The sequence below is a fragment of the Camarhynchus parvulus genome, chromosome 2 (genome assembly GCF_901933205.1).
Source record: "Camarhynchus parvulus chromosome 2, STF_HiC, whole genome shotgun sequence".
Lineage (NCBI taxonomy): Eukaryota > Metazoa > Chordata > Aves > Passeriformes > Thraupidae > Camarhynchus > Camarhynchus parvulus.
In genome coordinates, this window is record NC_044572.1 from 126,750,023 (window position 1) to 126,776,432 (window position 26,410).

Here is a 26,410-nt window from a genome sequence, read left to right on the forward strand (position 1 = left end):
TTCTATTTACATTCTATCTACCAGCAGTGGTTGAAATGTAATGACACTTCATAGGAATAACTACCATGTTTTACTTTGCAAAAGGAAGTAGCAGCAAACATTGTGCTAGTACCCTGATCCTGACAGAAGTAAGTTACAAAAGCACTGAAGTTACAAAAGCAGCGGATGATTTTCTGTACAGCCCTAACCTACTTTATGTCACACTGTGGAGTGCAGGCAGGATTCTGAAACACCAAGTACCAGGAAAGAGTATTCATAGATTCAAAGGCAAGTGAATACAGCAAATCTCAACAGTGAAGGGATGTAAAAAGCACTAGGAAAGCAAGGGAGTATATTAGTCCATCAATAAGCCATTGACTCAAGAAAATAAAATCCCAACAGTAGTTTCACCCCTTATTTATGTCCTCACTCTTCCTAAAACATAAAGATAACTGCAATTTATTATTGTTCTCTTGTATTCCTGAAGCTACCATTTGGCAAAAATGCAGAGCTCACCTTTGGTGTGCCATACCTTTGTGGTTCCTATATCATATCAGCAAATTCATCCACTTACACACTTCTGTATACATATAAATAACAAAATACATTTAAGTTTGAATAATAATCTTTATTTCTTTATTAATTTATTTGTAAAAGGTACATTGTAATCCTGAGCTACTGCTTTTATACATTTAGCGTCATACAAAGACAGATCATTTACAGTTCGATCATTTACATTTATTGTGCTCCAAAATCCTTATCCGAGTATCATTTTGACTTAGCAGGAACATAGATAATTTAAATTACATGTATCCCTGAAACATCCATATTAATTTACCCATCTGACCCCATTAGCTAAATTACTAGTTGTCTAAATCACTCAGGACATTCCTTCTGAATTTAGCAAAAACTTGTTTAAAATTATAAAGATGGGCAGTGCAAGAACTGGTCCCTCAATCCTTTGTGAATACATCATTAGAAAAAACTTTCTGTTTCCGTATTCTCTTGGCAAGTCAGTGCTAAATTGATTAGATGTACTTTGATGGAATGGTCCAAGAAATAGTTTACTAATTTCCTTATTACAGCAGTTAATGAGAATTTACAGTGTCTCCCTTTGCAGTGACCAGTGTCATAACTCTCCCAAGCAGGGAAAATCTGATGTGATCAGAGGAAAGTAAGAGGCAACCCATCACCGTCTTATTGTCATCTACATGACATTGAAGTATAACAAACCAAGTCATAAGAAATGCTTCCCTTAGACCCTGTAAAGGAACTTGTACGAATAACCAGAGTTAAGTTCCATAATCCGAGCATGGCTTTTAGGATTTGCCAGTTAAAAAAAAAAAAAAACAAAACAAAAAAAAAAAAAAAAACAACCAGAACAAACCAAAACCAAAAACCAAAACCTCAGTCCCAGGATCCTGGAGGAAAAAGCATTTATCCTAACTGAAATCCAACCCTGGATAAATGTAAATTTAATTGGACTACCAAAATAGCATCTCTCTACCTGAAAAATCTCCAAGCATACAGTGTTTACAAATGTCTCTCTAGCAACAGTGTCACTCTTTTAAACACTCACAATTTTCATTTCCTGAATAAGGTCACTATGATCTTAGGCAAAAGATGCAGTAAAGCAGTTCAAGCAAAATACTTATTGCTTAGGTTTTAAAGCAAGCCACTTGAATATAATTTTAGTTAAAATGTTAAGTACAAATGTGAAGCTACTGTAGAAACACTTATAAACACTCTTGCTTTTGAATTCTTACTGATAATCTAGAAAAATGGCAGACGGATTTGAACATAACAAAGGAAATGTAAAACTTAATACTGTTTGAAATACAATTCAACACCTATAAAGACAGAGTTATGAACATGTAAACATAGCTTTAGTATTCAGAGCTAGGGAATCTAGCAGCAAAACAAACTATTTGCATATTATGTAGTGCAATGAACATTTGTTCTCAGAGACCCCCAGTCTTTAAACTACTTTGAACAGAATGGAATCCTTACAGGAAAGGTTTTAAAAGTGTCCAAGATGTAATATCCAGAACGACTAGATGTTCATCTATAACCTAACAATTTCTCTATGCAAAACTGTGCTCTGGATAGCTGACTTTAATGGCCCCCCAGTAGCAGGCTCGAATGAGGCAGATTAAACCTAAGAGATAAGCAACAGCCCAAGAAACATATGTTGCGTGAAATCGCCTGGCGAAATCTTGTGTACCAACCTAAAAAGAGAAAACAGTAGTGTCAAACATACAGCACTGTCTGTTCTTCAGGGAAGAGCAAGTTATATTAAGGAGAAGCATTTCAACACCTTTTCAACTCTGGTAAGGGTAAATTAGGTGTTTTATTAGCTTGATTTTACATAACCCTAGGGTAATTGAGCTTGAAAGGGAGATCAGGAGACCTCTAGTGCCAGCTCCCCAATCAAAGTAGGGTCAACCCCAAGGTCACACCAAGTTGTTAAAGGTTTTAACCCAGCTAGGTCCCAAATAACTCCAAGGATGGAGGCTACACAAGCCTCTAGACAAACGTCATAGAAAAATGTTTTCACATAATTTTCCAATTCAGTAAGGTCATGAAAAAAAGGAAAAGAAATTTGTCTCTCACTGTTTTTATTTCTGGCTTTGTTTCTATTAGGGAACCTGGAAAATCCTTCATAACTGAATCCATCATAAGATCATAAGATCCATCATAAGATCACATATATTTAATTATTCAAGTTAAAACACAAGTTAGAGGCATGATGAGAATTACACATATGAATTCACTGGAATTATTTCCTCACATTAAACTTTCTGGGATTCCCAGGTAGAAAGTTGGCTCTAGTAACCTGTAGGAGATACTGGTAAACCAGATACCACTGGTTCCACTTAACAGAATAACAACAGACTGAGCCTTCTCATTTGTAAATAGCTTATGAGCTGGTTTTACTCTTTACAGCTTTTACAAATTACAAAGACTCATACATATTTCTAGTGCTTGGAATCCCATTCACCTCTATTGCAGTGGAACTTCTATTTCTGGCTATACAGCAACACGTATTTCTGGTAACATGGAAGTTTTGCAAGCTCTAGCAAGAGCAAGATGTTCCAGTACTTCTACAGCGAAGTGAACAATTTTTCATAAAACTCAAGTTTTTAGAGATGAAGAGTCAAATTTAACATCAGAAAAAAGAGATTATCGAAGTGCCAGAATATTAAATGATTAAGTTCACAGTTTTAATAGAGATGACAAAAACCACACCAATTTACGAAGTTTTACTCAAATGCTGGGAAAAGAAGAGCTAGTCAACTAAGAGAACTCCTTTGAACACACACACCCCTGCACACAGCTGCAAATTTATCATGGGACATCACTCACAGTTAATCCAACACCAATGAAGATGCATATCATTCCAATTGTGATATATGCACAGCAGCGCCTCCGTGGCAGTGCACTTCCAACAGAAGAACTGTTAGAAAATAAATGGTATTGAAATTAAAAACAAACAAAAAATCCCAAACCAAACCAACCAAATAACAACCACCATAAAAAACACCCTTACCATCAACAGTAACTGTTCAGTCTCAATGGGGAATGGAGAGAGAATGGCAATACACCATCTTCAGTTTATAGAGTTGTAAGCAAAGTCTACAGTTATACTACAAAGTACAGGACAGAGTCCTCATTTTTATTTGAAAGAACTGCTGGTGATTATCTAGTACCTAAAAATCTCGGTGCTTATAAGAAAGGGAATGGTGCCACACCCACAGTTTGAGTGTGTCTACCTTCTGTGCCCACAGTACATCCCAGTAATTGTCTTGGATAGCCTTTGGATGGCAAAACTCAAGTTTGCTTTTCAGCTTCCATGCAAGACACTCTTCAGACTTTTGGTACATCAGCATATGCCTTCAATACTTCACTGCATCTAAGTAAGTGAAAATAACTACTACCACCCCTACATGTCATTAATATAATAACAATCTTCATTATCCATTTTTTGGATACTCAATACCATTCAGTGACTAAACTGCTCTGAAGATAAATACAAATAATTTTAGTCACAGATATGTAATTTTTTTCCATGTTTAACATCCCCAAATACTGAAATTCTTTAGGCTATTAAGTCAACTTGAAGAACATGACAAGTTGTTCTTACTTTACCATTTCTTTCAGAGTTCTATCACAATTTATAAGAGCTGCACAAATAACTTCTGACAACCAAGGTAAATAAATCCCCTGGAAGTTCTGTCACTCATCATCAAGACTATCAACTCCAGGACAGACAGCTCTGTCTCTATCTGCTGCATTAAGACAGTGCTTCACTCTAACAGACTAAAAATGCAAATAAAACATAACATTATCTACTACATGTTAGAAAAATTATTTTAGAAGCTCAGCATTGTTTAGCAAATACATCTTGAGTCACACATTTGCAATCACATACAGCTTAGTAATGAGGAAAACAGGAATATTATTTAAGTCCACTGAAACACAGTTAAAAGGACTAGAGAGGCAGAAGTGGTTTTATAAAGCACGCATTATCTATCTTAAAGGTGTTTTGAAGCATCTTGAAGCATGCTAGCATTAGTTAAGTACTTCATCCCATTCTGGGACATCAACATACCTTAGGAAATGTGTAATGCTTTTACTCATCGCATGATAGTTCAACTTATTCAAGATAAATGTGTAACAGAAAAAAGCACTGCTGAACAATTGAAGCAGTACACGCATCATATGACTGACCAAATTTCTGGCTCCAGTTAATTAACCACATAGCAACGCCTCAAATGCTTAGCATGTGACTAAAATTTTTTAAGTATTTGTCTTAGAAAGCCTTCAAATAGATTGCTTTAAGCAGCTTTACTTACACGTTATTTCTTTACAAGGAATTTCTGAAATGCTCCAAGAGAAAAACAAACAAACACCACCACAGTCCTCAAGCTAACACAATGAGCTTCATCTTTCAAGGCAAGAATTGAATAAAGTGACTACTCACAAGCCATTTTCAGAAGAGCTAGAAAAGTCCCTAAACAGTACTGCTCATTAGCTTCCATGGGGAAATTACTTCCTTAGAAAAACCTCACAATACATAGTGAAATAGGACACTGGAGGGTGCCTGAGTTAGGATTAGGGTAAGAGAATTCCCAGTTGGGCAAATAATGGTATCTTACCCTCACACACACACCTCCACACACTCCCCAAAAGCCACTCTACAGCCATTCTAGAAAGGGATATGTTGCTCAATTCCAAGTTATATGAGTTAAAAATAATAAAACCAAACTAATTTTATAAAAGGGAACAAGAGAAAAGACTGAATTTGCCAAACTGACCTTAGGTTCCCCCCTTTACAGGATTTTGTGGCTATGTACTCAGAGTTAATGCTATTATAGAGCTGGATACCATACAATAAGCTGGTAAAAATGTCATGTTCAATACAGCTAAAACATACATGATACTTATTGTACTGTGTATTGCAGTACAGAGTCAAAGTTCATTCTGGAAAAGAGACTTTCACTTTCAGAGCTGACTTACAGTCTTATTTTTGTAATCATAATATTGCAGGTGCTGTGTGTATTTTCCATCCATATTTCTCATGTGTTTCCTCCTATCCAGTAAGAAAGGCTGGGGGAGAAACCATCAACTGAAATACCACAAAATGGAAATTTAAAGAATGTCTCAATTTAGCTGCTTTTCTCTTTCCACAGAAAGCAATAATTAAAGATATGAAAGTTTTTACAGTCATGTAACAGACCTAGGAGTCCAAATAAATCATTATTCATTTTTCACCTCCTAACAGTGATGTTAGCCACTGGCCTCCCCTAGATAGTGAGGCTTTCTCTACCCACCCCAAATTACACAAAAACCCCCCAAATTAACTTAGAATAAAGAAAGTTGAAACTCTGTCCCAAAAACCTACCAACTGTGAAAACTCTGACAAGAACATCTGGCAATATTAAAATGGAATCAAAAGAACTTTCTTCATATCACAGAAGCACCCAATTAGTTCCATTGTGGGAATATGAGGGAACTCTCTAGAAAGCAGCAGTTCCTTCTTTCTGAGCTGCTGCTGAGGAAGCAAAGGCACCTGCCAGAACTCTGGGCAGCAGCAGCAGATGTAGAAGATGCCAAATCCAATACTACATCATGGAGTAATTAGAAGAGGGGAAAACTGCCACATAGGACAAAGGCTATGAAAGAAGTACCACAGGAGGGAATGTTGGGCCTCTTGCGCTCCAAGTAATAGGAATTATGACCAGGATTTCAAACATGCTTTTAAAAGGAAAATTAAAATGCCAATATTTTCAAGGCGAATAGTGCTGCTGAAATTAGCCTTCACAGCAGTGATGGGGTTCCAATATCTCTCTCTTTACCAGAAGTCGTTTATGGGGCAAAGGTGCTATAAATTCATTAGGGTTCATAGTTTGGGCAGACCTTAAAAAGTAGAAGAAATAGATTCTACAGGAAAAAAAATAGATTTGACATTCTGTAATAATAACCTGTACCATTCAATTCCCTTTCTAGTAACTGAATTAATGAACTGAATTTTCTAGATGATTTAATATACAAGCTGAGAAAGAGAACAGCAAACAAAAAAACAGCTCCTGCTTCTTCATCATTAAACAAGAAAAATACCAGAAGCCTTCCCTGAATCTCTCACTTTTGGAAAACAAGCTGATAAACATCTGGTATTTAAAAATGCAGAACACTAAATCAGCAAAAAGAAACTGTTTCTCCCCCATTCCCAGGTGTCACTATAAAATACAACTGTATAATGACTATTTCCTCATTAGCTACATTTATTTTCCCTATGCAAGTAAGGGCCTGTGTCAGGCAGAGCCACTACACATCAGTAAGGCTTCTGCAAACACCTTACTTAGACTAACATGACAGGTTTATAGTCCACTTCCAAAGAGATTTGGTCATTTACCAAATAAGATTTTATTCTCTACAGCACAATTGATTTCCTACATTTCCCAAGTTATTTTTCAAGACAAAACAAAGTTGTATCACAATGGTAGCACATAGATGGGATTAAAAACAGACAAGAAGATCGATCCTATTTGCCCCTACACTCAGATATGAGAGGTTCCTTTGTTTAGGTACTATGAGGCATGATGGCTTTATTTCTCTTTGAACACTGTTTCATTTTTAACTTTTTCAAGTAATAACTACTGATCTCCCCTGCAGTATTAGAAGACATTGGTAATATAAAGTTCTAATATCCATCAACCAAATGGAAGGTCACAAACAAACTACCTGCAGAGATTCACCGGACTTCCAAAAACATTTGAAACAAAATATGAATCTATAAAGTGTCAGCTGATGTCTGGAAAACTTACTGTTGCAGTGATTCAAGGTAAGCCTTTTGCCTTAGTCTATCCTTTTCTCAGTGACAATTATCAACTTAATCAACAGAAGGAATGAACAGTTCTACATCTGACTACTCAGCTACTAATGCAAGAAGTTTTGCATTAATAAGATGAAACCCTACATTCCCTTTTAACTACTTGGCTATGCTGACCTCTGACAAAGACCTGATAGAAAGAAAGCAGGTCACTGCAGTTATTTATTCCATCATCATGACTCAAAGTTGTGTCTCACCTATGCTGTGCCCTAAATCCATGTATCAGAAATGTTTATGCTGCTGGAAGTGCAGAACTCCCAACCACTGCAATCCAAATGCGGGAAAACACCGAGCAACTCATTCAAAGCTAAATTACAATATTTCACAGCTTGCATCCTCAGCCCAAGGACAGATGTGCCCACTTGTTAAAATTTGTTTTGCATTCTGCAATACAGTTGCCATGCAAACTGTAATTATCACAAATTGTACTGCAGAGAGGCTCCCACTTTCCTACATATGGATGGCATGCTTTGCACTTTATGGAAGAGAACACTACAGAAAACTTTGGCTGGAATTTAAAACAGAAGCAACATTAATCAACAGAGGACAGACCAAAAGATTACATGCTGTGACTTTTAACTGCTGTTTGGAGCATAGTTCATTTTGGTGCTGTTATTGTTAGGGTTGGGGTTTTTGTTTGTTTTCTGTCTTTAAGGTTAAACAACAAATAACACTGACCTAAGGAGAGTCAAGAAAAAAGCCAAGGTCAGCTAACAAGGGTGACATAAAATATAAAACATAATTCCAATTAGTTTTAAAACAAACCAAACAGCAAAACTCCAACCCCTGCTCAAGGACTGAACAGACTTAATGTGTCAGTACACACACCCCTGCAAAGCAGCATCTCATCAAGACTGAGTTTATTTAACCTAAGCAAATTAGAACATATCCACAACTCCACACTGAGTTAGTTAAACCCCTGAGGTTAAACACAGCACTAGACTGACTTCTCTATCAAATACTCCAATCAAAAGACTTCAGTCCATGCTGAAGGCCAGGCCATGCCCACACCTACAGTACATTTATCCTACACTTTCTCCTTCCTAAGGGACCTGCTAGTTTTCCTACAACATGCAACACAGCTGAGGTTCTCTATTCCCAGTGGAAAACATGTTTGTTCCTTTAACTGGAAGTCCCACTTTCCTGTCAAAGGAAGACAAATATTTAAATAAATCAGCAGGACATGAAGGTCTCTGAAGTAGTATTTATATCTTATTTCACACCATGTGGCTGAGATCTCATACAAATTTAAAGTATGTTACTAGTGAAACAATTCAAATTAAGAATTCCTGAGCTCAGATAAGAAAGGCCAAACAAATACTCAAAAAGAGAGGCCCCCAAAAAACCAAACCAAAACAAAAAGCTTACAGCTCTTGTATTCTAATTTTTCTTGTTCTTGAAGTAATAGCAAATGAGTGCCCAAGTTATTCCACAGTCACTCATAAACACTAACTAAGATAATGCATTAAGATGCTTAACACAAGTTGGGTGTTGAGTTTATAGTATCAGTAAACCTTCTTTCAAATTAAGACAAGATTATTTCCTTTCTTCCCTTTACAATAAAGCAATTCAAGTTCTACCTTTAAAGATGATATCTGATTACTACTATGATGAGGTAAAATTTCAAGGACACAAAATGTTAATTTTAGCAACCTATTCCTGTCTATTGTTAGCAGCTTATTTTTGCCTCTATCAATTCAATCAGAGCATTTTCATAAATGCAGGTGGATATGTCAAAGCTACTGATTTCTGCATGAAGAATGGAGAATTCACATGCACACAATATCTGCTCTAGCCTTGAAGTTCAGGTGAGCACAGCAAAATAATCAGCACAGCCAACACATTTTACTCCAAAGACTTACAGAAGAAACACTGGCTACTTCACAGTAATTTACATAACCTTGCTTTCAGAGAACTTACATTTTTTTGCAGTGTGGGCATTTTGCTAGTGTGTTAAACCTCAGTTCCATCCACTGTAAAAAGAAAAAAAGAAAAAGGTTGAAAAGCAGACCTGAGAAAATGGTTGTTGCACTTAATGTTAAATGTCACTAGGAAAACATTTTGCTTCTCAGACTCTTTGATTTGTTTTTTGTTTTCTTCTATAAATGGGATGCCCTTTTGTCAGTGGCAACATCAGATGGGGATTTCCATGTGAACATTTCCCATGACTTGCCTTAGTATTACAAAATTTGCTTGACGTAATGTGATTGCATCAACAGGCGTAGTATGGGCAACATTATAATATTAATAGGTTTTCCTCTCCTACTTAAAGACTATGAATATACCCTGAATCAAAACAAGCGTGTTTTCTTTGGCACAATTACAGACAGAAGTATTTTCCAATCTTTTCCCAACCTTTGCATCATTTATGAAAACTAAGTTATGGGTGTACAAAAAATGTGGTAAAGAATATTTAAGAAAGTAGATATCAGGTTTTACATCAGTGAAATAGAGAACACTTCTGACTACTTTACATGACTGTTAAAAAGATGATATGTAAAACTGTACATGCTAAGGTCACCACCTTCCATGCTGAAACCTATGTGGGAAACAGCCTTAGTGAAAGCAATGCCTAGAACTAACTCAACCAGGGGATACACCATGATATGCTCACTTAAAAACAGCAGCTTCTGTTCTATTTTGTTCTGTGATAACTGCATTAAGAGCAAGCATTTCAAACATGTTTGCCTGGATCAGGGGAATAAGGCTCTTTTTCTTCTCCCTGTAAGCAGTTATTTTGTAACTGCAGCTCTCTTCCCCTGCCTTTCTCAAGTGGAGGGTAGTTGGAAGTTTTCTGGCTGATGCAAAAAGTCACACTGCAAGTTAAAAGCAGGAGAAGAAGCCACACTGCAGATCCCCAGTGGCTCCATGAGGCCCTTCCTTATCTCCATGAGAAATCTGAAGCTGCCCTACTGAAGTGAAAGTGTTATAACTCCTACAGCCACAAATCAAAATCAGAGCCCATCCTCGTATGGAAAACACCACCAACCTACAGCAAACACCATTAAAATGCTGAGAAGAAATTTGTGATTTTTATGAGCAAAGAAAGATTTCTTCTCACGCCTTGTCAGTATGAAGAGATTTTGCTGTGAGCAAAGTCTTGAACTGGGGAATTTATTGAGCGTTTTCCTACCTCTTTAATATCTCCCTCAAGTTTTTTTTACTTAGGGATAAATCTCCACTAAAAAGAAATCCATCTTTTATTCTCTTGTTCTGAAGTATCCATTTACACATTTACAGGACAACTACGTAACCAGTATTACTTGTTTACAAAACTTGACCAAACTGATTTAGCAGAGTTTTATTTTAGTCCTTAATAAAACCTCTGTAATGCTCCCCACCCAAGCAAAGTTTTTTTAGAGCATTAATTCTACTTCCGCATCCCTGGCAGTGGAGCAAGTTAAGCATTTTTCTGCATCCCTTTCAAAAACCTACTCAATTTCCCTTAACTCTACACAGTGAAAGAGGGATAAAACGCAATTGTCAGTATTTGGGATGGCGAGAGGCTTCACCAGAGCAGTTATTTCAGCTTTTTTAAACTGCAATTCCAGAAACAAAGGCAAGTCTAATTCCAGGATCTATACTTTACCTAATTGTAATTCAACTTCACTTCTATAGAGCAGTTTCAATACTATATCACAGTGTAGGCAACTTCATTTCCTTGGTTACTCATTAATGATCTTTCCAGAGTTTTAAGACTTCTAATTATTAGCCAAAATTATTAATGGCTACAAACTCAAACGCATTTGGGCTCCAATTATTGACGGAAAAAGGAGTCAGACATAATCTGTTTTCATTGAGAGTTACCTGGAAATAACAGAAGCAGTAGCCGCTATGATGACTTTTACACAGACCAGAAGTATTTGTAGAAAAAGAGCAAAATTGTGACAAGACTTTCAAAGTACAAGAACTTAAATCATATTAGCACAGTGGGGAAAGGTTCTGTTTGTGTACATTCTAAATCATGCTTAAGCTGGCATTTTTTACCCATACTCCAGAGTGCTTTAAAGTACCTAATATTGATTCATGTTGTTAAGAAGTTACACTTACATGAAATTTAGCTCTCTGCTGAGAATACAATGCTTTTTCTTAATTGGAGCAATACAATATACAGCCCAAATCCCTGGTTAGATGTACTGAAACACAGATGAAGAGATGAGGAATACAGAACTCGTCAATATGTCAACTGTGGACAAAACCAGACATCTATCAAAGGAATTACTAGAAGAACAGTCAAACATTTTCCTTTTAAGCCTATAATAGTTCTCAGTGCATTCAACACAAGACCGTGAAAAAAAAAAGGCCCAAAACAAAACAAAAAGACATAGGTACATAAACACATACACAGTCCTACATACAGCTGCTGCTGCAAAAAAAGCTTCCTCTCCATTCTCCTCTGGTCCTTTGGGAAAGCAAAATACTTTCACAAACTAAAACATATATTATTTTTCTGAAACATTTAATGGGTTTCCTATTCAATTATTTCAGAACTAAGTATTTTCATATTTGATTATTTTAAAAAAACAAAATTGACAAAGCACAGCTGACAAAGCATAGTGCTTAAGCCTGCAGCCTGTGGCTTCCATAGCTTGCTCCTGGCTTCTTGCCTCTGAGGTCCCTCCAAAAACAGGACAGTAGTAGGAAGATGGCAGAGAGGGAGAGGACACAGGGACAGCCTTCCCTTGTCCCCCATTTCCAAAGGCAATTTGGCCTCTGACAGCCACAGACCATTGCAGGCAGAGGTCCCTCAGAGGAGTAGAGCAGGCAATGATTTACTGCTGGCAGAAATAGTAACTGCACAGCCCAAGTCCAAAAGCTCCCAAAACAGCCCAAGCCAGATCAAACTGATATTTAGCAACACAGCTAAACCCTCGTCCTGCCCTCCTTTTCTATTTTATCCCTTTTTCCATTTGTCAAGTCCAAACCTGCCAGAAACAGTAGAAACCTGAACACAGAAAGAACTTCTATCAGGTTACCAAGTGAAAAAAAAAATCTGATTAACAAGATGTGAAGTATCGATAGTTTGGCTACAATTTCACTTCAGTACTAAGCCATTCTTCCAGCTAAGACAGAGAAACTTTAAGGCACACCATAGCAAGGAGTGTGGTTTTCATAAATTTGTAAAAAACATCCCCCCGTGTGCAGAGGCAAGCAAAACACAGTCATGTTTTCAAATGGAAAATAAAATCTTGGAAAGGTGGTGAACAAGCTGATAGTCTTAAAAGAACACAGAACATGACAATTTGACTTTTCCATCCCAGGGATTCTAGCTTTGCTTGTCTATTTTATTTATTTTTTAACTGCCAAGTAAAGTAAAGGGGATAGCCTAGTGAGTTGCTGAGAGATGCATCTAGCACTACATATTTTCTTCACAACATGGAGATACCAAAAGGCAGAAATATTAACTCAGAAACTGAGCTTCCAGGCTGGCTAAAACACTTTTTTGTTGCTTCTCTGCTCATTCTGAAATCCAAACAATTTCCTGATTTCTGAAACTTAATTACGGAAAAAAGTGGAAGCAAAAGACTGATGGGAAAGCTGTGTAACATGAGGCAAAAAAGGGTTTATTTCTTGATAACTCAGCATACAAAAATAGCAAGCTTTCAATTTCTAACGGTTCAGAGAGTTTCTTTTCAACATATCATGAAGTGACAAATTGGTCTTATCCTGGCAGACAGGACTATGAAGTTCAAAATGTTGCAGTTCCCAAAAGCAGCCAGATGATATGAACTCGCATGCACAAATCCCAAACTAGAAAACTTAACCTTTTAAGGCATAATCCAGTAGTTATGGGCAAAACCAGACTTTATGGATTTGGTTTTTTTCCCTTACGTTCACCTGAAGTGGTTCATAGTGTAAACTGCAAAGTTAATCTGGAGTGTACTTGTATAAAGTAAATAGGAGATCAAGACAGGTAGAACTCCCATGCCTGTGAAAGTCCCTAAATACAGGCTGAAAAAAAAAGGCAAACAGAAAACCCACTTCAGCTATCTTCAGTTTCAGACTACTGTTCTTTAGCAAGGGTTATAAGAAATCATGTATTTTTTAATATATAGGCTGAATTAGTTGACATAATATTTCTAGAGTATCTCTCTAATTGCTTCCCAATTAGCAGATTACTTGTAAACTCCTCCTCATATTCCTATTTCGAGAGGGAGAAAGAGAGAGGGAAAGAGAGAGGGAAAGAGAGAGGGAAAGAGAGAGGGAAAGAGAGAGGGAAAGAGAGAGGGAAAGAGAGAGGGAAAGAGAGAGGGAAAGAGAGAGGGAAAGAGAGAGGGAAAGAGAGAGGGAAAGAGAGAGGGAAAGAGAGAGGGAAAGAGAGAGGGAAAGAGAGAGGGAAAGAGAGAGGGAAAGAGAGAGGGAAAGAGAGAGGGAAAGGAGAGGGAAAGAGAGAGGGAAAGAGAGAGGGAAAGAGAGAGGGAAAGAGAGAGGGAAAGAGAGAGGGAAAGAGAGAGGGAAAGAGAGAGGGAAAGAGAGAGGGAAAGAGAGAGGGAAAGAGAGAGAAGCATAAGGGCCATCTTCAGCTCCCTGCACTCATCACTTACTACAATAGTTAAAACATTACAGCACACCTGCCCTGGATTCAGCTGAGACTATTAATTTTCTTCTTAATAGCTGGTACAGTGCCCTCTTTTGGATTCAGTAACAATGTTGGTAACAAGCTAAGGTTTTAGTTGTTGCTAAGTAGCGTTTACCCTAAGTCAAGGACTTTTCAGTTTCCCATGTTCTGTCAGCAAAGAGGCGCACAAGAAGCTGAGAGAGAGCACTACCAAGACAGCTGAGCTGAGCTGGCCAAAGGGATATTCCATACCACAGAACATCATGTTTGGTGCACAAACTGGGGGAAGTTGGCTGGGAGAGGCTGATCACTGCTGGGGCACTGGCTGGGTCAGCAGGTGGTGAGCAATTGTATTAAGCATCACTTATTTCTCTTGGGTTTTATCCCTCTCTCTCTTTCCATTACTATTATTATTGTTGTTTTCATTAGCAGTATTCTTTTTCCATTTCAATCATTAAATTGTTTTCATCTCAACCCTCAGGTTTTACCTTTTTCCCAGTTCTCCCCACCACCAGGGCAGGGGGCTGGGTGGTGTTAAGCCACAAAAGCACCTCACTGATCCATAAACCTGAAGCGAAGACTTGAAGGCACAAGCCATTACAGAGCCTACCACAAGCCAGCCCTTCTCTCTCTGCTGGTACAAACTGACATGGAGTGGCAACCCCTAAGCTGCCTTTTTCCTTGCACAAGGAAATGCACTTGAGTATTCTCTGATCTTTATGTATCTTACAATCCTTTGTTTCAGGAACGCGCCACCTCTCTCGTGACTGTTTTCTTTAACCGTACTCCTTATCTAGCCATTTCCTACAACCCACAAACCTGAAAGAGATTCAATCACTGCTGGATGATGAAGCCAAAGCTAGCTTGCTTGTGTACTGCAATCAAAATTCAAGTGTGGCAGCACCTTGTCCATTTAGAAGGCTACAGAGTGTTCAACTGGCACTCTGACATATAAACCAAAACTTCCAGCTCTCCAACAACCTACAGATATGCCAATGGCAAGCACCATAACCAACAGCTTTCCAGGGCTCATACAGCAATGACAGAACTGTTCCATTAGCCACTGCAGAACACAGCCACCACTCTGCAAGCCCAAACAGAACCTGGAAAACCAACTTTCTCTTCCAGCACTGCCCACGCTCACATCATGAAACAATAAGACACGGGCTTTATCTATCCATGTACAGAAAGACTGTTAAAAGTTTTCTTGAAACACATAAAAATAACCAAAACCAGACCATACACTCATATTAATGAGTAAAGAAGTTTTAGTTCCTCAATGATGACAGAGAATGAGGCAATACACGCTAAAAACTGCTTACAACAAACAGCTTGAGGGATAGCACAGTGAGGCAAGAAGGAGAATCTGATGCTTTACTTACAAGGAATGTATTTCCACAGTGCCCACACACCACTCTAGTTCCATCTGATTGAACTGGCAAGGCAGGTTGAGCTGGCTGCTCCTCTGGAATCAGCATCACTGGACCAAGAGTAATGATGCGCCTACTGAGTTAAGAACATTAGATACACATGTAATTAAGCCAGCAAAAGAGAAGGATGATGTGTTCAAGCAATTAACTCAGCCACTACCAAATATTTTTACACATTTAAACTATAATCTACTTGTTAAACAGCTGATGCACCCAGTTTTGGTCACTCTCCAAAGTATTTTCAGTTTTAAAAATATTCTCTTTCCCTGTAAGATCAGCCATACAAGCCTAAACCCTATATCAGACTTACAAGCACATGACAGACATGCTCCTCAGAAAAATGAAAACTTAATACCCAGGCTGAGCAAGTCTGAGAACTGACATGTACATACCCATGTGAAACATGTAGAAAGAGTAAGGATCTTCCAAAACCTAGTTCTCCTTCCCACACTACTGACAACCATGTCAATGTAAGAAGAATATCCATACTTGCACAGTAAAAATTCCATTCAAATTGAGTAAGCTAAAAAGGAAAACCACCCTAGGTTGACTAAATGGAATCAATTTACTTTAAAATAAATATTTACTTCTATGTTCAACATATTTCCAGTTTAGTTAAGACAATATGTCAGTCCAAAATGACAGTACCCAAATTAACCAACTCAGAATGAGGATGAGACTTCTTAGAATGAAAAAAGTAAAGGGAAAAAATAAAGCAATATTTAATTTGCATTGCATCTCTTCCATCTACACCGAAAATTGTATTCTGAATGCCTTTCCTTCAGTCACACTCCCAACTCTCTCCTTCAAAGTACACAACACCAATTTTGCTCAGTTTCTAGCAAGACAAATACAGGCTATCTTAGGAAAACTGCTTACATGCATGCTTTTGAGATTATTTTAATAAAATTAAGGAATTTCTAATTCAGTTTAGTTACCAACCATGTGATATATTATAACTGAACTATCCCATGAACATTTCTGCAATCTGAGAAAATGTTTGGAATGTTTTGAAGTCCTACCCAACCAAGCACTAGTAAAAAGAGTTAATTCCCACAAGTCTCAAACTATGTTTGAAAACCAGAACAGCCAATACACTGGGGACTAATTAGGGCACTTGGTGGGGTAGAACTCCCCTCCACACATCTGCAGATTCAGCCTTCCTCTCCCTTTCTCCTGTTAGAGCTGCACCACTTCCAATCAAACTCCTCCTATCTCAGTGGAATCTTTAACACCTTAAGCCCAACAGTAAGAGCAATCACTATGGCAATCACGATTGCTTCTTTTATAACAAGTGTGTACATTTAAGTTGAGAGCTGAGGAGAATGAAAACTCAGCATAACTAAGGAAACTGAAGTTAAGCTACTACTCCATCTCCCATCTCACTCCCAATCCCTTCTCTGAGCTTAGCAAAGTATTCTGTGTGGTTACAATAACTAAGTCTCTAAGAAATTATGAATGTTAAGTCCCAGAAATGAGAAGTGGATTTTCTTCTATTGCTCTTTACATTATTTTTGACTTACAAAGTAGTTATATAATGGGACACATACATCTGAGACTTAAAGACAAGGAAGAAACTTTTTTTCTTATTTTAAAAAAATATATTCAAAATGGACACTAGCACTACCTGCGTCTGCAGCAATTCAGTAATGCACTGTAAGTGTCCATGTAAAGAGACCAAGGCTTTGAACCTCTTTTAGTTTTAAATACTCAACACAAAGACAGCAGTTGCTTTAAAGAAAACCATCTCAAGGCACTGGAAGTGTTTTATTCTTACCAGTTTGGTCTTGGACAGCCTATTTTCCGAGATGTATCCTTACAGATAAGAAGACAGTTACATTGACATCTAACATACTTCTTCCCTGAAGGAGGGTTTTTGATCGGCTAAAAAAAAACCACAACCACCAGAGAACATACATCAGAAGTCATAGCAATTCACTTTTTTCCACATAACATGAAGACAAAGCAGAACAACTCTAGTGAAAAGTTCCTGTTAACAGAAATACACTTCCTCTTACAGAGGAAACTTCAGAGTCAACACAAAATTAGAAATTTTTTCTTTCTTAAGAAATGAAAATTTCCTTATTAGAACAAGCAAATTCTGCTCACTCATGGAAAAAACATTCATACTTTAGCAATGATAATTCAAGGCTTCAGTTCAGTTATTATTTTTTATGTGAGTTTAAATAGTGATGTATTAATAAAAAGCAATCACTCAAAACAGCCAAACAACCCTTCTTGCCTGGTACAATGGCTTTATTCAACAGTAAAAGGACCACAGTCTGTTTCTTGGTCACTAAGAGACTATGAAGACATCACCGAACAGTAATCTTATTTTAAACTGTACTGAAATTATCCTTCTCCAACCTGGGAGTCAAGTTTCAATGTCCCTTTCATGCAGCGCATCAAAAGGTGCACAATACTTTGGCTTGAAACATTATATATTGGACAGGAAAGTAACTATCAGTGACAGGTTCTCTACTCTCTCTTCTAAGTGGAAAAAAACATTCCTGCAGTTTTAAGGTTTCCTGTTTTCAGGACATAATTTAATGTTCTTTTTATATAACATATATATAATAAATCCAGTGTAATAAATCTAATCCAGTGTTTCACACAAATGCTTGCAGAAGCTGTGAAGCGCTGCAGTATCACATCCCAAAACTAAAACTGGCAGGAGGAAAAAAATAAAAGCAGGAGGAAAAAATAAAAGCAGGAAGAAAAACAGTGAAGACTTGAATTAAGAAAAGAAGAAACAAATATGTCTGTGAACACTGGCAGTCAGCTGGGCTGGCTCATCCTCTTCCTCAGGGGTGGCAGGAAGAGACCCACCTGCCCAGGTGAAGACATAAGTGCTATCCCCACTGCCCCCCAAAAAACACCAAAAATCCATTTTACCGTGGCTTCATTGCAGACTGTGCATTTAACCACGTGTTGGTGCAGCTTGCCATCCAAATTGATTAGTGACTGGCACACACGGCAGTTTATCACAGGAACACTGCTGGCATCTGGGCTTGCAATGGCAGTGTATGGAGGGGGAAGCTCTGCTGCAAGAGACAAGGAAATCTCAGCTGAAAAAACAGAGGATCCTAAAACGCTTCCAGCAAGTACCATTTCCAGCAGGCACAGGCTCAAAAAAGGAAAAAAAAACCTTATACCTCAAACTCAGTGTTTAGTATAAACACAGAATAAAACTGAGTTTGTTTTCCCCTTCTCCACAACTTCTGTGTACACAAACACCATCCATAGTTGTAGGTAAAGCAAACCAGCAACACAAACACACAGCAAATCACCCCAGAAATCTGGATCCAACAGAACTCATCTATGTAACTTTATTTCAAACCAACTTTTTGTAGTCCATAGAAAATACATGGAGAAAAAAACACTAAAAAACCCCAAACCTACTACAGATTAGTAGAGACTGGCTTCTGAAGAAAAAGACCCAGAAAATAAAACAAGACACAGGTAGGAATAGTCATGAACAGCATTCACAAACATCTAAAAAGACTGAAATACAGACAAGTGCTTATCACATACTAGAAGATACTACAGGTAAAAACACAAAAAAGCCCTGTCAAGAAAACAAGTCTTAGGATAGGAAGTGGCATGAAATGCTTCTTTTTTTAAGTAAAACAGCAAATGTATGCTGTCTTGAAGAAAAAACCCTGAAGTCTCAGAGTTTCTGCTTTTAAGGGTTCCAGGTATTTTTCTTGTCCAGGAGCCAAAGTACCAATGCACAAGAAGGTCTTCAGTCACTCTGGAGAGGCTGACACTAGGAAGGGTTTAATGGCCTCAGGCCTTCAGGGAACAGCAGACTTTAAAGTCCAGCTTTGTCAGTCTTGAGCCCCACAACAAAACAGGGAGGAAACACTGAAGATTATCTGAGGCTTAAGAATCCATGGAATGAAAATAATTCAACACAATGATTTCTCACAAGCTTATCACGACCACTCCTTGGGATATATTAGCACTGACTTATTTCATTAAGAAGTTCAGGGCTTTTCAGGTAAGCAAATTCAGGACAGGCATATTGAGTAGTTCATATTTAGCTTTCTTAAAAACTAGTAGTTCAAAATGCTCTGCAGCCTTGGGTTTCAATAAGTTTTTCAAAAACTACATCCAAGCAGCAAACAAAATCTTCAGAGAAGCAATGAGAGATCAGCCTACTTCCCATTTACCAACAGCATTGAACAGAGCAGTACCTGCTGGAGGGTGGTGAGTGAAATCACAGGCGGCTATCAAAGCTGACAAGCCTGAGTATTAAATTTAAGCCTGTGAGAATGTACTCATCACTGCTTTGCTGTCTTGGAGTGAATGCTGTAAGCTGGAGGGATATAAGAAACCCTGTCTGCCCTTCAGATCCAAAAGTCACCACACACCTTTGAAGTGCATGCTGAACAGCCATGTTGCTATCTCTTTTTGCTACTTGGTCTATATATGACCCAGACCTGCGCTTGATTTTAACTCACAAAGGCAGCAGGAAAAAGATAGGTACCTTGAGAGTCTCAGAATCACATCCAATATACGTGAATTATTTCAGATGAGAAACAAAATTAACTTATACGCAGCAATACAACTCTGAATTCATGACACTAACTGATGCTGTATTTCTTGAGGAAGTGAACTTCACACCTTCAGCTCTGATACACTGGTTACAGAAAACATCCTTAAGAAATATCAGGTAACAGCACTGTTATTTCTTCTGTTTGTGAGGAAACACATTCTGAAAAAATGCAGCATACAGAAAAATAAATACTAAATATCAGTATTTTGCAGTACTGTGACACCTATTTTAAGTAAGGCTGCCACATGCAGGACATGAGACATTACAAGACATTAAAAAACGAACACACACAAGACAAAACCCCAACCCACACCCTTTGGCAAGTAGAAACAAGCTCAAGCCTACCAGAGCACTCCAGAAATCAGGTAAGAGTAACCACCGTGGCAAAGTCAAGGCTGCTCCAGTGGGTTTTGGCAGTCAGCAGGCTGCTTAACTGCTCCTGCAGTGAGCAGCTGACACTTTCTGGCTAAGGGAACAGGCAGCCAGAAAACAAAAGGCATGTTCCAAAGACTAAATACCAGACTCTCTGTCAAGACACCTCTACAGTTCACTCCCAGCTTTAAGGTTGCTTTTTTGAAAAGCAACAGTTGTTTTACAAAAGTTCTTGACTTTGCCCTCTCCATGTTGAGTGTGATAGCTCAATTCTGTCAGCTGGGAATAGGGCGGCTGTACTAAGGCAAGCAGTATTTTTAAGGGTACCAGAAAGTGAAGAGACACACAGCCACCAACATTTCAGCTTTCCACAATCCTGAAATACTTGAAAATTTGACAACCATACCTTCTAGACATTTATAATTTTCTATACCCATTTCCAAGTGATAATTCTTATGAAGCTGGTAAACTGAGGCGTGTGAGCCCCTACACAAAGCACCAGCCACTTCTTCAGCCTCATACTGGAGCTGCCTGGCTTCCAGGTAAGCAGCCTCGCTGTTCCTGTCCTGCTGGCTCAGCAAATATCAGATAGCAAGAGAATAATGGCTGCTTTTCAGAGCCCTGCTGCAGCAAATAACATTTGCTATGGAGCAGAAAGCATGAGGTATCTTGGCACTGCAACCTTCATGCTCAAAGAAAACGCGCATTTTGAGGAGGTCCAAAAAACAAGCCAGCAGAAGCCACTAAAATTAAATATAAAGAAGAGTATATTTGGGGAGGGTAAGTCGGTGGGGGATGGTGAAAAGGAAAATAAAGACATTGTCTCAGAGTTAGCTGCTCATTACCCCTTAATAAAAAGGTTTCAAAGCACATTAGCATACTTTGGTATGACCATTTTTTTTCTTTTTCTTGACATCTTAAATTTCAGGCTATATAGAATATCTAAAACCAGTTTATAAAGGTCTGTCAGTCTGTCATGCTGGACAGTAGGCAAGCTTCACATACACACCAGGAGAATGTAATTAGATAGTGAATTCCCTGCTGCTAACATACCAGTTTACAGCTATATTATCCATTTCTCTTTAAAAAAAAAATGAACGCAAACAAACAAAAAACACACACACGCACAAAAAAAACCAAACAAAAAACCCCCAAAAAACAAATCAAACAAAAAAAACCCAACAGTAATTAGTTCAGGAAGATTAGCAAAGTGTCCTACCATGCAGTACCTCTGACTCCCTCTTCACCCCTACAGAACAGCGATGCAATGGAAGATATCCCATTTGCAACCTGAGAAATTCCTTGTGGTACTTTCGTACTTTCCTCCCCTGGTAGTTGAAGGGAAACAACAGAGAACCACTTGAAGCCTACCAGGGTCAAACAGAAATTAGTTTTATTTGATTAAAAAAAGAAATAGCTCTTTATCATGACCTGTGAGGGGGCGGGTAAGGGAAAAAGTTTAATGATTGATGTCAGAGATACGTTGATAAAAACTAAGAAATCCTGGAAAAGGCCCAAAAACCCTAAAAGAAACAAAAAAGCACTGACTAACTATCCTACTCCAGGGAATGGAACTGATAGTTTCACCCTTTGTAAACGTTGTGAAAAGTTTCTTAAATACTGTGGCCTGCATTCACACTGTAAGATTTTCTTGCTTGCATCATTAAGAACACTGAGCCATTACCAGGATTCAACCGTTTTACACAGGGAAGGGTCAGCTGGGTCTCAGCTGCAGCTCAGCAAAGGAAAAGAAGGCTACCTTCAAAACATGGTCTCTCTAATTTAAAGTTCAGGATGATATATTGGGCACAGTAGATAATTATAGGGATTAACCTATTCATGTACATTCAGGTGGTAGTTTTAGCACAAAGGGCTTCTTCCTCCTTCCTCTGCCAGTGCACACTATCCCAATGATGCTAATCAAGGAAGCTTTGCAGAAGGAGTTTGCTTTGGAAGCAAAGCCAATTCTTCCACAGGAATGATTCCTCCCTCTAAGTCTAGCCTTGTGCTAGGGAGAGAGATGAAGTCAGCCAGTCAGCTGGAAAGGCAGTTTAGCTTGCATGGATCCTTTCACTAAGGAAAGCAGACAGAGAAAGGAAGTAGAGCCACGGGCCCGTGCCACAGCCCTGCACAATTCTGTTCCACAGCTGCCTGAGAGCTCTGCAGAGCAGCTCTCAAGTGTTTGCTCATGGACTGATCAAACAAGAGATATTCGACATTCAAGAAAGCTCTATGTTGGTTCCTCCTCATTTTTGGGAAGAAATCACTTATCTCAAGCACCACATCCCCCCACAGGTGCCCAGCCAGATATCTCAAGTAACAGATGCCCACTGAAGGCACAGGAGGACATGGCTAACAACTGAAATAAGCATTTAGAATCCAGCTCATTTCCAGGTCACGAGTTTTACCCTGGGGTCAAACAAGAGCCACTAATCTAATGCATTTTCATTACTTTTTAAATTTATAAAGACTTATAAAAGAAAACCCAAAAAAACAGATTGAAATGTACGCAAAAATGGTTACAGAATAAGGAACACTAAGAATAAAAATATCAAACCCCAGAATGTAAACTAAGGTAGATATACGGATTTTTTTTGTTTGTTTGTTTACTTGGGGGATACTGCCAACACTAAAAAATTGATGGCAAATAAACCCCAACTAAAAAGCCAAAGCATCCAACCTCTGCTGTTTTTTAAGTCAATACTCCTTTGTCCAGTTCAAATCTAAGTAAACAGTCAACACCAGCTACAGCCCTAACTGAAATACATTTCTGTATCAAGACAAGAGGACTAGCTTTCCATGAGATTGAATATAACTGAAAACAGACAAATGCTCACTCATTCTAGTTGCATGCATGTCATGAATCTATACAGTTAATAAAAATCATTAAGAAAGGGCCAACACACTGGACCTACTGAGATAAGAATTGTAATCTTACATTTTAAAGGGTACTGCTAGCAAAGCTGCACTAATCTTATTTAGTCTTTATTCCTTCAGCTTTCTCCACACCTCAATTTCTGCTCCAAAACGTTTAACTGAAAAAAAACCCTACTAATGTATTTTGATAACATCCTGATTCACATTTTCTAAGAGATTTTTTACACCTACTAATTACATAGTCAGTATTGATCAAAAAGACGACTTTTCCCAAGTCTATGCAAGACAGATAATACCATATAATTATGCCACGGCTACAGATTCGTAACCGCAGTATCGGACTTGCTTTAAAAATACAGCCATAACCCGCTATGGCCTTGAAACGTGTTTGCAAGGGCATCCTGGTGGTTTTGGACTCCAGCTACCACAGTGCACCGAGTCCCTTCGTTGTTCGGATGGGATTGCCAGGACGGGCTGGCCACACCTGGGCACGGGGCTGAGGCTGCGATGCTGCCCGGCCATGGCGACCTGCGCGCTCGGCCCCGCGCTGCGCCCCTCCCGCAGCCGCCTGTGCCCAGCCGAGCTGCGCTCAGCTCCGGATCTTCCACTTAATCCTGCTCCTAATTAATGGGGAAACCCAAGTCCAACAATTACCATGCAAGCTGCGGCATGCGAGCGAGTTATAATAAGCAGACCGGTTCGGGCTTGTTCTGCCCCTGCAAACAATTATTTTAATTTCTTTTATTTTTCCTGCTGAGCCGCCCAGGCCGGAGCGCGGCGGGGAGCAGGGCCAGTGCCGGGCACGGAGCGGCGTTACCTGTTGTTTCCCAGCGGCCAGGGCGGGGCGGGGGCTCCCCCGCCGGCCGCCCCCGGCCCGGCCCCGCCGCCGCGGCCAGGGCGGGGGGAGCCCCGCACCGCCGCACCCGGGCGGAGGCGCCGCGTCCCCCGCCAGACACAGCCACAGCCACAGCCACAGCCACAGCCACAGCGCCAGGGGCCGCCCCCGCCCGGCACAGCGCCTTACCTCGGGGACTGCTGTCCGGCAGATAGGGCGGCGCGGTCGGGGTGACATTGCCGGAGCCGGGCGCGGAGAGCAGCGGGGAGCGCTCGTCCACCCCCTCGGCGGCCATGGCTGCGGCGCGGAGGGCCCTGCCCGCTGCCGGGCGCGGGGCGGGGAGGCGGCCGGGCCGGCGGCGCCGGGGAAAGGGAAGGAGCGCAGAGGAAGGGGCTGGGAATGAATGAGAGCGGGGCGGAGAGGAGGGACGGCGGGGCGGGGAGGAGGGACGGCCGGCCCCCGGCACGGGGTAATGAGCGGGGCAGGCCGGGGGCGGTGTCTGGAAGACGAACATAACAACCTTCGGTCGTAAATAAATTTTTCCCGAAAAAGAGTGCGTTCCTTGAGATGTGTGGGTTTTTTCTGGTTTTGTTTGTTTGTTTGTTTGTTTTGTTAAGGGTGTTTTAAGCTCTGTGTTTGGATGTTGATAGCAGTACCAGGGAAGTGTTGTAGTCGATTTAGCTGGGAGCAGTCGCCTTTTCCAGGACTCTGGGGATGCAGATGGGCAGAGGAGGAACTCTCCGAGGTGACAGCGGTGGGAACCTTCAAGGGGGCTCTAAACGTGAGGAGATAAATCGACGCGTTATCAAATCTGCTGCTCAGCGGGGAAGTCTGTCCCCTGGTGCCATTGAGCTCTCAGGACGGGAGGACTAAATGCCCTTCTGCCACTCGGGTACCATCTGGAAGTCTCTGGCAAAGAGGGAAAACAGCCTTCCCTGATTAATTTTTCAGACCATACTGAGATAAAACTGATGTTTGTCCGCCTTGTGCCGTGTCCTTCTGCTGTCCATCGGTCAGATGGCCAGGCTGCCAGGCGGCACCGGCACCTGTGCGATGCGATCAGAACCAAAGCACTCCCGGAACGACTAGCATGGAAGGCAGGGTGAAGGTGAGATCATGGCCTGGGAGTTCACAAGCTGGCCGTATTCCTTCTATAATAATACAATTTATAAAATAAAACAGGATTTCTTGCATGGTGTAGAAAATCTTCTGCAGGACCTTTTTTCATATTTGAATCTAGAAAATCAAACTGTTGTACAAAAACAGATTAATGTATATGAGAGTCTATGAGAAATAATCAAAACATTAAATTAAATGAGGGCTGATATGGTTTATTTTTCGAAGATTTCAATCATTATTACTTTAATAACTGTAATATGGAATTAATTAACTAATAATTTGGTGCAAAATTGTGGTTTTGAACATTATTATCCTGCAGAGATAAACTCTGAATATGAGCGAGCTCTGATGTAAGGGACAACATGCTCCAAGGCAGCTGGTTGTGTTATTCCAGCTGTCTTCATCATGCATGAAATGCAGTAATGCTATGGCAAACCACTTTTCTATCAGAAAATGTGGTAACTAACTTGCAAGATGCCATTTTTAGTATTAATTATATGGAACTTTCAGTGGTCAGTCAGCTTTAAAATAACTCTCAAGCTCAAATCAATGCTTAACAGCTTTTTTTTTCTGTGAGGATTTCTAAGGCTGAAGGTGTTTTGTGCCCCAAACTCTTTCCTGATCAGGTACCACGAGACCAACCTTGTCAGGTCAAATGTAGGTCATAAAAATCACCAGTAAGGCTGTGTCTTTAGCACATGATTTTGCTATTACATGCCCAGTTTTCAACAAGAACAGAGGTGAAGGCTTTCTATTGCAGGAACTGGCAGTAGCAACCAGATTTCTTTACTCTTTTTCTTTGTATGGGAAAAGACAGAAAATATTTCATACACTTAAAGCTGCCAACTAGGCTGCACTGAGTTCTACCAGTGCCTGGTCCATCCTGGCCACACCTCCTTCTCCTCTGAACTGCTCTTCTGACTTATAAACTTCAAATTCCCTCCCAGGGACCTGCAGGGAAAGCTATGCCACAACTCAGTCTGACTGCTCAAGTCTGCACATACAGTTGAGAATTATTGTTATTAAGCATCCCAGCATGCTGACCTATTCTTGGAAATATGACTGTCATCTAAATAAGGACCCATTTAGGATTTTTAAAAAAGCAAAACCACCATTCCTATAGCTCCTTGACTTGACTTTTCAGAGCTCTTAAAACCCTAGTCACCTGAGCTGCTGTAGTCTTAATAGCAGAAATTAGGTAATAGTTCAGTCACCTGCCTCTGCTGTTCAGTATTTCATGTCCATGTGTTTAAAGGTAGTCAAAGGTCTACAGGACTTTCCAGCC

The 26,410-nt window shown here is 39.7% G+C and overlaps 1 protein-coding gene across 2 annotated transcripts; it reads right to left on the reverse strand.

Annotated features, from left to right (window-relative positions):
• Positions 1-591: 591 nt before the first annotated feature.
• On the reverse strand, positions 592-24,413 carry PIP4P2 (phosphatidylinositol-4,5-bisphosphate 4-phosphatase 2). 2 transcript variants are annotated; one of them, XM_030943114.1, is made up of 7 exons: positions 24,196-24,413; positions 18,257-18,405; positions 17,139-17,245; positions 15,314-15,437; positions 9,293-9,345; positions 3,346-3,436; positions 592-2,207 (listed from the first exon to the last, which is right to left on the reverse strand). In XM_030943114.1, the coding sequence occupies exons 1-7, from the start codon at positions 24,299-24,301 to the stop codon at positions 2,064-2,066; spliced, it is 774 nt and encodes a 257-aa protein (XP_030798974.1). In that variant the 5' UTR covers positions 24,302-24,413; the 3' UTR covers positions 592-2,063. The 2 variants fall into 2 exon arrangements, with proteins under 2 accessions (XP_030798974.1, XP_030798975.1); XM_030943115.1 differs by having other exon boundaries at positions 18,257-18,402; positions 24,196-24,365.
• Between the last annotated feature and the right edge of the window lie 1,997 nt (positions 24,414-26,410).